Source organism: Hemiscyllium ocellatum, chromosome 3 (genome assembly GCF_020745735.1).
Source record: "Hemiscyllium ocellatum isolate sHemOce1 chromosome 3, sHemOce1.pat.X.cur, whole genome shotgun sequence".
NCBI lineage: Eukaryota > Metazoa > Chordata > Chondrichthyes > Orectolobiformes > Hemiscylliidae > Hemiscyllium > Hemiscyllium ocellatum.
Genome location: NC_083403.1, coordinates 121,146,100 through 121,157,898, shown reverse-complemented (window position 1 = coordinate 121,157,898; position 11,799 = coordinate 121,146,100). Strand labels below are relative to the sequence as shown.

Sequence of the window (11,799 nt, the reverse complement as noted above, 5' to 3'; positions counted from 1 at the left end):
AAATATCAAAACAATCTCAGTTACCATTTTATCAGTTTAGTCTCGCACCATCATAAAGATTCTTTAGTGTGCATTCTGAATCCAGTACTATTCAAAAAGCGCCTCACTTAATGAGGTAAACATTGTTATTCACACATTATCTAGTTTGCTCCTGTCACTGTGGAAATTTAACTTTGATAAACTGCTGTTCTCTTCTTAGACAATGTGAACTGCAAAATAATTGGTTACTAACTCAGATTATTAGATTCCAGATTCTCACTACTACTTTGGGCCCAATTTTCTATTAACCCCTTAATTTTCTATATATTTATTGGGAGAAAAAAATAATTGAAATCATGACTTAATAATCTGATACTACATAGTGTTCTTGATTTCTTCACAGTTTGCACTTGTTACTTACCTGTTACGGCAGAATACCTTGTAAATTTTGAATGACCCCTCTTTACCCTGATACCACTCGATATATCTTTGCTAAGCCATTTACTTGTCAGTTGTTTTGCTTCAGTGAAATAGTGAATTTATTTCATAACTTCATTCTCAATAACATTCCCAATTCCACTTGAGTCAAACCTCATGACTTAGTTGCAGTCGTTTTATTGATAGGAAAATCTGAACGGTGTGTTTTTCTTTCAATGACATTCTTACAGAGAGTTATTTCTGTAGTTTATTATCAATGCAGCCTTGTCCATCTTCTGAAATTACGTAAGGATCAGAGCAGATACACATGTAACTTCCTTCGGTGTTCACACAGGTTGCAGAGCTGTGACAAGCAGGCCTTGTAGCATCTTCACATTCATTCATATCTACAGTAAGGAAACATACCTTAAATATTGCAATAAAGCACAATGTTCAGATCTGCTTTATCTGAGCCCTCACAGCTATTTTCTGTTACCCTGCTTTCATCATTAGTGAAAAGAATAGGGACTAGCTAGGCTACCGATTCTTCAATGATAGTCATTAAAACTTTCTACATTTTTTTACATGGGATGTCAGCATCACTGATAAGGTAAGTATTTGTTGCCTGTTCATAATTTCCCTTGGACTGAATGGTTTTGCAGGCCATTTCAGACGGTGGTTTAGTCATTTGTCATTGATCTGGAGTCACATGCCAACCAGGGAAGCTAACGATGGCAGATTTTCCTTCCCGAGAGGGTATTACTGAACCAGATGGGCTTCTGTCACATCAATGGTTGGCCACCCTGACTGAACTTACCTTTCAAGTGAAGATTTTGTTAATTGAGTTTAAATTCCATTAGCTGCCTTGATGGGAATTAAACCAATGTCCCCAGATCTCCACCTTGCTCCCTTATCTTGGTCCTTGTTCATTTAAGATGAAATGACAGTGTGCAGGGGATGTGGAAGTACTGGTGTGAGACTGGGGTGGACAAAGTCAGAAGTCACATGACTCCAGGTAATATTAAGATTTCAAACAAATGTGTTGGACTGTAACCTGGTATTGTGTGACTTCTGATTATATGCAGAGCTATCCTGCCTTGGTCACCACCTCAAATACCTAACATTATCTTGCAATCATCATCTATTCAACAATCCATGCTGAAGACTTGTAAAACTCAGCCATAGATTTTTTTAGACAAGATTCACTACAGTATGGAAACAGGCCCTTTAGCCCAACAAGTCCACACCAACCCTCTGAAAATTAACCCACCCAGGCCCCCTCCCTTCCCCTAAATTTACCCCTACCTAACGCACCTAACACTATGGGCAATTTAGCATGGCCAATTCACCTGACCTGCACATCTTTGGATTGTGGGAAGAAACCGGAACACCTGTAGAAAACCCACACAGACACGGGGAGAATGTGCAAACTCCACACAGAGTGTCGCCCAAAGCAGGGGCCGAACATGGGTCCCTGGTGCTGTGGGGCAGCAGTGCTAACCACTGAGCCACAATGCCACCCAATGATAAACACATTTACATGTCACTTATCATCTAGAAGATCAAGGCCGGCAGATTCATGGGAATACCATAACCTGTATGTTCCCCTTCAAGTCTTTCACCATCCTGACTTGGAAATACATCACCTTTTCCTCAGTGTTGTGGGGTCAAAATCTTGGAACTCCCTCCATCATAGCATTACATGACTACCTACAGCAATTGGACTGCAGAGATTCATGAGGACACCATTTTTTCAAGGGCAACTAACTGCGGGCCTGAACCTGAATTCTCCTACTTTACATACCTTACTTCATTCTGCTTTTACCCACTCGGCCATGACAGAGGGATTACATCCCTTCCATCTACTCTCAGTAAAGTTTATGCACCTCCCTTCACCTGCATTACTTCAAAATTCATGGTGAGAGTGATATGTTACTGGAGAAGATGTGATGTCTCACTACTATGTACTCTCCCCTCCTCTCACCTGCTGGATAGAAACCTTGGCAGGACAGACAGGGCAGGTACTTGGCGACTCCAGATTGCTGCTTGCTCCTACCAACCTCCACCTTTGACAACTGGCACCAACATCTCAAGGTATGCTCAATGGGCAGCGACTGCAAGCACTTCACAATCATGGATGTGGGCATTTGACACATGTCAGCATCTGTGCATAATCAATCTGATTTGCTGACATACATTCTGCACTTCAATTCTGCACTGGAAAGTACGTTGGCATCTTTCATTGGAATGCTTCTGCAAGGACACTTTACATGCACAGACAGTCAGGCAGCTTGCTGATGAGACCAGGGTGTGTCTCAGGGCTGCTTGCTTGCTGCTTTAGTACTGATTCAGTCCCTTGCCCTGACCTGGATGCTGATAGCATTCCTGCCCTGTCTTGCTTTGCCATTTAGCATTTTGCCATCTGAGCCTCACTTTGAATGTTCACAGTACTTTTGTCTTGCTTTGCCATTTAGTGCAGACACAAAGCCAGGTATCTTGTCATGCCTGTCAGTAGTCATTAGTCAAGAGGGTGGAAATGTCAATCACATACCTGCACTATGTGCCAATAGTTTACACTTGCATGGTGCAACAACTAAGTAGTCATGTCTCAAAGGGGCATAGTCCTCAGTCAAAGCAATCAATCAGGAAAGCATCCACAATCAGTCTAGGGGCTTGGGAACAGTCAGACATTGTGGTAGTAAGGTTCAGGGGGGTCTGTCCCATTCCAGCCCAAGGCAGTGGGACCGCCATTAGTCATGTGCAAACAATCTGGGAAAACGTAGATAGCCAATCAACATGATGCACAGATATCAGTCAACGGTCTGGTCAGTCTTCACTTTGGTCTGTCCATCCAAATTGGTAAAGGGCCTGGGCCATGGTAATCTTGGGTATTATTTGTGGGAGATATGAGGAACCTTGTTGTGGTAGGGAGGTGTGGGGACTCAGTACTGGGAACTGGAGACCGCGACTTGGAATGCAGAGGGGACAAGCATAGAAAAGGGAAGAAGTTCAACATATAGATTTTGAAGCTGATAGTCTGGTGGTGGAGGCTGAGGGATATTGTGAGAGGGTGGGTTACAGGAGATCACTACCATTCAGGCATTGTTCGAGGTGGGTTTAGGTGGGGTGGGATACAGGGAGGAGGAGGAGAATGTGCACCATATTGGTGGACCACGCCCAAACAAAGTAAAATTGTTTGGTGCTTATTTCTGTTACAAGAAGCAAATACAGTTTCTGTTTGTGTGATTTCTGTTTGCTTTTGATGTTTGCTATTATAGGTGAGTGTTTTGAAATGATTGAAACCTTTTTGCATATGATGGTCCCACATCGAACGTATTGGAATATGATCATGAGCACTGGGGAAAGAATAAGTGATTAGTAAAGGTTGTAAGAAGGGATGTAGCTATGGACATTAAGTGTGACCTGGTACTTAAATAGCAACTGAGATAGAAATATGCAGTTGTATGTGTAAGCAAGTGTCAACTGTGTTGTCTCTGCACCATGAGCAGCACTGGTTTGTTGCTGCTGAGTGATGGCAAATCCAGACTGTCAACACTTGACTGGCTGCATGGCAAGATGACACTCAGAGGGGATCACAGGGTACCCAAGCAGTAGCACATGCATCTAGCTTGATGAGTAAGAGAATTGATCGGGCAGCAGACAGGAGGGGACCCTGAGGTGTGATGGATAGTTAATGAGGCCAGTTTGGAATGAACGCACAAGGAAAGTCACTAGACTTCACAGAGAGAACACATTGAAGAATCTCAATGAAAATGACAGTAGACCCATTTCTGATAAGATTCAGCTCATTGGTGCAGGAATAGCACCACAGCACAGGCATAACTCATGTTGTTGAACGTAGGTGCACCTCATGCAACATTTGTGATTGATGAACTCAAAAGCAGATAAAACCATTTCCACAGAAGGGTTATACTGGGGGCTTGGAACATTACATCTGTTTTCCTGTGCATAGAAGCTGCCAGACACATTGAGCTCTCACTGTTTTTATTGAAATCTATTTCACTTAGCTGTTGAACTCTTCCAACATCAATCATGGTCGGTGCCTCCATGCTGCTAATGTCCACTTGCCCTCCGTAAATTCTGGCAGATTCTCAATGAAGCCACACTACAGTCTGCTGAATCTTTCCCTGGGGCAGGTGGGTTCTAGGTTCCACACTCACTCCTGCACTTACAAAAGGGTGAAACCTCTGGCCACCCTCATTCTGGCCACCCTGATTAAATAAACTCATTCATTTAATTCCAGCGAGTTGGTTGTGATCTGGACTTTGAAATCCAGTCCTCTGCATTTACAATGGTGGAAACCTGAAAGGCAGACTATGAGTGAGTTTCTACTCTTCATCTGTCCCGGAGGTTACTTGTTTGGTCTCTCGTGCCTCAGCTGCATGGACTCCATCATAGTTAAGGATGCAGGAGACCATGAAGCCCAGCTCAGAAGGTTTCATGCCATTAAGTACCTTCATGCACTATCAGTAAAGTATTGCTTGTTTCTGTCTTTTGTCAGAAAATTGCATATTTTAAGAAGATAAATAGAAAATGGATCAAATACTCGGACAGGCCAATTGTTGTGATAGTCCATGACTCAATCATTTCCACAGCAATTTTTCATTTTCTTGAATGGCATTAATGAGGTCTTTTGTCTGCTCTAACAGGGCATAGATCCTTATATCAATAAAATAAGCCCATAAGACATTGGAGCAGAAATTAGGCCATTTGGCCCATCAAGTCAGCTCCACTATACAATCATAGCTGATAGGTTTTCAACCCTGTGTTCCTGTTTTCTCCCTTGATCCCCTTAGCAATCAAGACATTATCTGTCTCTGTTTTAAATCCACTCAATGACCTGGACTCCATATTCTTACGTGGTGATAATTCCACAGTTTTAGCACTTACTGGCTAAAAAAGTTTCTCCTTATCTCCGTTCTAAAAGGTCTGCCCTTTACTCTAAGGTTGCATCCTTGGGTCCTCGTCTTTCCTGTCAATGGAAACATCTTCCCAATGTCCACTCTGTATAGGCCATTCAGTATTCTGTAAGTTTCAGTGAGATCCCCCCCTCATCCTTCTAAACTCCATTGAGTATAGTCCCAGAGTCCTCCAACTCATATGTTAAGTCTTTCAATCCTGGGATCATTCTAGTGAACTTATTCTGCGCCTGCTCCAGGGCCAATACATCTTTCCTGAGGTATGGGGCCCAAAATTGTTCACAATACTCTAAATGTGGTCTGACCAGAGCCTTATAAAGCCTCAGATGTATATCCCTGCTTTTATATTCTCGTCCTTTCGAGATGAATGACAATATTATATTTGCCCTCCTAACTACTGACTTAATCTGCAAATTTACCTTAAGAGCAACCTGGACCAAGCCTCCCAAGTCCCTTCGCACTTCTGATTTCTGAAATTTCTCCCCATTTAGAAAGTATTCCATATCTCAATTCTTCCGACCAAAGTGCATGAGCTCATACTTTCCCATGTTGCATTTCATCTACCACTTCGTTGTCCACTCTCTTAACCTGTCCAAATGTATCGTAAGTTATTCAAAATGAAATTCATATCAGTTTTGAGTAATAAAAGCAGGCTTGGAAATAGCAGTAAGCAAGAACCTGTAACTTTACAAATAAAATATACCTAATACAGAATGTCGATTATAATAAACATATAACATTAGCATGAATGACTGTTCCACGTGATTGAATAATTTCAATATTTACCTTTGCAGACTGGTGAATCACTGCTCCATCCACTGACAGTGCAGATCAACTCCTCTGGTCCAAACAAGTGAAAGCCATGATGACAAATATATGAAACGATTGATACTCCAGAATTAGTGCATAGTACAAATGCTCCGTCTTCTATTGGTGGTGGAGGTCCACAGGATATGACTGAAAACATAGAAATTGGAGATATTGTGACTGGCAAGCAAATTTATTGAGCAATTTGTACAAAATCTTCTCACATGATGTTCACTCGTTATTTTCGATGTGTCTCTCCTTGATTTAATAGCTAAAGTTTGACCTTTGTAGTGCACTAATTCCTTCACTTCTGCATAACATTTCTTTCAGCAGACATTTCAAATTAGTATTTTTGATAACAGAAATACATGAAAACCTCAGAAAAAAAACATTAAAAGTCAAAGATTGATGGAAGAGTGGTGACAAATGTAGAATTATATGTAAAGTCTGGTAATGGGAGTTTTTGATAAATTTATGCTTAAAAAGCAAGATTTGAAAGATCCTACACACTTCTGTAGTTCTTTGACCATAAAATTATAGATATGTTAATGTATTGCCTCAATGCACTCGCAATTTATTTTCCAACAAATAATCGGCTAGAATTTTTCCAGTCGTGTTAAAGGTTATGGAAGCACAGCAGTCAATCTCATTGCCAATAATCGCAAGGTGGGGCAATATATGTACCTTGTTGAGGACTATCGTGCCATGCCTGAAGGTTTAATCCAGGAACTTGATCACACTGCATGAAACCTTGTGGGTACTGCTCTAACCGGAAGGCATCCAGGGGCACCTCTGTGATTGCGGTGTTGTCACAAATGACACGGGACAGTGAATGTTGGGCAAGTTCGTATCTTTGAGCTGATGTAAAGACACCTGGATTTTCCCACCAAAATCTAAGGAGCAGAGAGCAGGTTTCATTGTTATTCACATTACATAGGAATAAATGCAACCTTTGTTTTAATGTCACAGGACTTCAAATCATAACAACAATCACAAGCACCAATCCTGAACACTTGGCCACCATCTGAATCCTGAGATTAGTTTCAAAACTTCTCATCTTCTATTTCTTTCATAAGACAGTATGCTATTTATCATATTTATTTACATGTACATGTAGGCATATAAATGCATACACAAACATCTATACATGCACACACAAACATATAACATACATATGCAACATTTCCAGACAACACAAACATATTTCTACATGCCTATAGCTTACATTTATATAATATATACTGTGATCATTAAGGCAGGCTCTGAGCAGCACTTCTGGTTATGTAAGCTGCATTAACAGTGTAACCATCTTGTAGAAAGATACATAATGATTTATGAAGAAAGTATGAGACATTGATGTGCACTGACACACAAGATTGGTGACATTATTGGTAAATCAGTAGGGTGAAGGTGAACTCTGGAGGAAACTGACAGTAAGATAATCAAATATCTAAAAAGATTATGCACTTTGTTAAAACGCCAAGTCTGCAAAGCCTCACCGATGAACAATGCTGAAATATCAGAAGAGACAAGATAAATTAAAATGTGAGGAAAAGGAAATGCTCATGACCTGGAACAAGACTTCAGCAGATGACAAGTCCAATACCTGTAAAGGTATAATTATGAGATAGTCGTTGTACAATGAATAATTAACACATGGAATGTAGTTGCAAATAAAGCAGTGGGAGTGAAAACTAGGATGACTGAGGAACAACTGTGTATCATTCTCAGAGACCTTAACGGTGTTCCTTAATTGGCTGAACAAAGATACAATGAATCTGTAATTATATTGTTTCTTGTGGCTAAGGAATAGAACACATTTGCATTTATATCGTGTTATACATGCCTCATGGAGTCCAAAAGAACTTCACAGAACTGATTTTAAGTGACATCACATTTTAACATGAGATTCTGGTTAATTGTCCTGGAATCACATGAAGATTGCAAGAAGTGACTTCACCGGAATAAGAAATAGATTGTTTTGTTGTTTGAGGCAAATAATGAAGGAAAAAGTGTTTAGTGTTTCAGCTCAGTGATAAAAAGGTGGTGTAATAGCTGTCAGTAAAGGCAGACCCAGTGAGTGCCTGAAATTAGTCCTCAAGCCTTGTGATTCTGAAGCTTGTGAGATAACAGTCTTAATATTCCTTGTTGATTGGGCTCAGAGTAAGTTCAAACAATATGAAGGTTGGTACTAGCCTTTGTACAGGTTCTCAGGAGGTGGATAATGGAAGTTTTGTTAGAGGGGTTGGAGAGATGGTGGGGTCAAAATTACTGTTGTGGGCAGTGTGCCTGGCAATGTTAACAGAACTGTAATGGAACCAGTGTAGGATTGAGCCAAAATCCCTATTATCTAACACACTGGACAAGACCTTGGACTTTTCTAGCATCTAAAACACTAGACAAAATCCTGAACTCAGACTGCAACACATACACACAATGCCAAAATGATTTCAGTCTGGGACTATTGTTCAGCTTGGAATTCCAATTCATACCTCCACTCTAAGAGAACAAGCAACAAAAACAAAGACTCTGGACTAAGTTTTATACTTCGGGCTATCCAGCCTGGACAGTATGGGCCTACACAGATATCGGACATTAAACTTCAATCAAAACACATTTACACAAACTCTTAACTATCAGGAAGCCAATTGGCTTCAAAGAGAGCACCAGTAACACATTGGCAACACAGATTTGAGAAGAGATAATGGATCACACGATCTGTATCACTACTAGCCCTGATCTGACCTGGGAAGAGAAGCCTTGTCAACACGTTTCTGCAGAAACAGCTTCCCCACAGGTTTCCAGCCCCAACAAGCAGCTTTGGAAACAAGGACCACGCAGGCCAAACTGAGAAACTGACTTTGGAAGCTAAACCATGAGCATCATTGCAACCAAGGACATCGAGAGGGGAGAAGCCAACCAAAAGCTTCCAAACACAGGCCTATTCCAAACCATGAGAACCAACAGCAAGAACCTCAGGGTGCACTTTAAAACTGTGTCTTCCCCAGTGGTGAGTTGAAACTCCCGAGACCGCAAAGTTTCTGACCTAGCTGGTGGGGAAGGGAAGGCAGAGGTGACTGTGCATTGGGACTCCAAGGGTAGGAAGCCTGATTAAAGATCCTGTAAGTAAACCTGTCATTTAGGTCCTAATAGTGCTTAATCTATGTTTTATTTAATAGTGTATTTAATTACTCACCTCTGTATAATTGATTGCGTCAACTTCACTGTTTATTGCATTTAGCTTTATTTCTTGTATTATACTTACCTTTTTGTATTTAAATAAACACAAAGATTCTTTTGCCCTGAAACACCTGTCTACTGCCTTCTTCATTTCCCATTCCCTAAATCAGTCCAGTGTCAGAACCAGAGGTCTGGGGGTGATTTGAAACACCTAAAAACTGCAAGTTACTGAGTGTAAAACAGAACTGTAGAACAGAGCGCATAATTCATCCTCTGCTACCATATACAGGAAAATTTTAAAAATGATCTCTTAACTGCGCTAAGGAATTGGACTTACTTGCAACCATCTTTTGGGTGTCAAGTACGCTATTCCAGAACCAAATTGTGATCCACAATATGCACATACATGCCTGCCACTAATTGTTTGCAGTTTGCAGAACAGATTATTGAAGCAGCAGTTTATAGTAATCGTGATAGACTGCAAGCCCTTAGAATACAAATCTACAACGTCTAATAATTGCACATTGTTTAAAAATTGTGGATTGCCCTTTCAGGATAGAGATGAGGAGACATTTTCTCTCTCAGAGAGTTTTGTGCTATTTGAATTCCTTGTCTCAGAAGCACAGACGCAGCATTAGTAAATATTTTTAAGGCACATTCTTATATAAACTCAAAGAACTGATGATGCTGGAAATCTGAAACAAAAACAGCAAGTACTGGGGAAGCTCAGCAGGTCTGGTAACATCTGTAGAGAGAAAACATCAACACTTAGGTCTAGACATCACAAAAATTTCGAAAAGACAAAACATATGGCTCTAAATCTGAATGCATGTAATGTTCATAACAAGTAAATTCATTAACAACACATCTTTTAAGTAAGCAACTATATTCTGATAGCCATTGCAGAGGCAAAGCTGCAGGACCACAAGAATTGGGTTCTGAATATTGAGGGGTACACAGCAACTTAAAATGAATAATAAAGGGGGAAAAGTGGTGGCATGGTACTCTTCATCAAACAAGGCATTGGTATAATCATTAAAGGTGACAATCAGTTTTGAAGAACAGCTTTCTCAGACTCTAAGCATTAACTCTGTTCTTCTCTCCACAGATGCTGCCAGACCTGTGGAGTTTCATGCAGAATTTTCTGTCTTGGTTGAACCAGAGGTGATCTTGGTGCTGGTGGTCAAAGAGGCAGAATCAATTTGGGTGGAGATGAGGAATAGTAGGGAAGAGGAATCACATGTAGGATTGGCCTATCGCACCCCTAAATGGATAAGGTATAGAAGAAGAAATATTCTATACTGGTTCCAAAGTCATGGCAATAATCACATAACTTTAATCTACATGTAGACTGGAAAAATTCAATTGGTGACAAGAGCCTGGATGAAGAGTATTCAGAATGCTTTTGAGATAGTTTCTTGCACTAAGCACAGCGTGGAATCAACCAGAGAACAGGTTATATTAGATTTGATATTGTGTAATGAGACAGAATGAATTAATAACCTCAGGGTAAAGCCACCTCAAGGCAGCAGTAATTACAATATGATGCACTTTGCATTTATTGAAAGAGAGAAGATTGAGTCTAAGATTACTATTTTAAATGGAAATGCTGCAGCTATATGAGCATGAAATTTAAGCCAGCTGAAATGGACTAATACTCAAATCATAAGAAAAGTAGTGGCTGGCACTAAAGGAGATAATTCAGAATGCTTAGAATATAAGTAGTTCTTCTATAATGTGATGGTTGCATTCTTGAGCAACCCTGCATTATAGAAAAATTGGACTTTAGAAACAGCGCTTAAAAGTGTTGAGGATGTAATCGTGTTGCAGGTAGCATTTTAGAAACAGTGTCCCAAATTCGTCAATTACATTATAGCGAATTCTCACTGACAAAACACATATTATAGCAGAGCAATCTGCAAATGTATTCCTCTTACAAACAAAAATCCAAGAGAGGACCACCATCACAGTTCATGAAAACATCAGCTTTAGCAAAAAGGATGTACTATACTTGTGCAAAGATGAGTTGGCAATTCAGAGGGTTGGTCAGAGCATTAAAAAAATGCCAGACCATGACTAGAAGGTTATTCAGGAAAAAGAAATTAGAAAATGAGAGAAAGCTAACGAGAAAAGTAAAAATAGATAGCAAGAGTTCTGACAGGCATTTAACGGGATCAAATTTTTTAGTGATGACCTAGCATGAAGAAAGAAGTAAAGCTTTCTAAACAGGATTGCTGATTTACAGGCCTATACTGCACATTTAAATGGATATTTAATAAAAGCTCCTTTCAATTATGGGCGGCACGGTGGCACAGTGGTTAGCACTGCTGCCTCACAGCACCTGAGACCCGGGTTCAATTCCCAACTCAGGCGACTGACTGTGTGGAGTTTGCACGTTCTCCCCGTGTCTGCGTGGGTTTCCTCCGGGTGCTCCGGTTTCCTCCCACAGTCCAAAGATGTGCGGGTCAGGTGAATT

At 40.5% G+C, this 11,799-nt stretch overlaps 1 protein-coding gene across 1 annotated transcript in view; it reads right to left on the bottom strand.

Moving 5' to 3' along the window:
- Positions 1-651: 651 nt before the first annotated feature.
- tpo (thyroid peroxidase) overlaps positions 652-11,799 on the bottom strand; it is a 118,878-nt gene continuing 107,730 nt past the window's right edge. Inside the window, exons 13-15 of the mRNA XM_060855113.1 lie at positions 6,828-7,036; positions 6,123-6,293; positions 652-803 (exon numbers count right to left, since the gene is read on the bottom strand). Of these exons, the coding sequence (XP_060711096.1) occupies positions 652-803; positions 6,123-6,293; positions 6,828-7,036 (532 nt within the window). The remainder of the gene's footprint in view (positions 804-6,122; positions 6,294-6,827; positions 7,037-11,799) is intronic.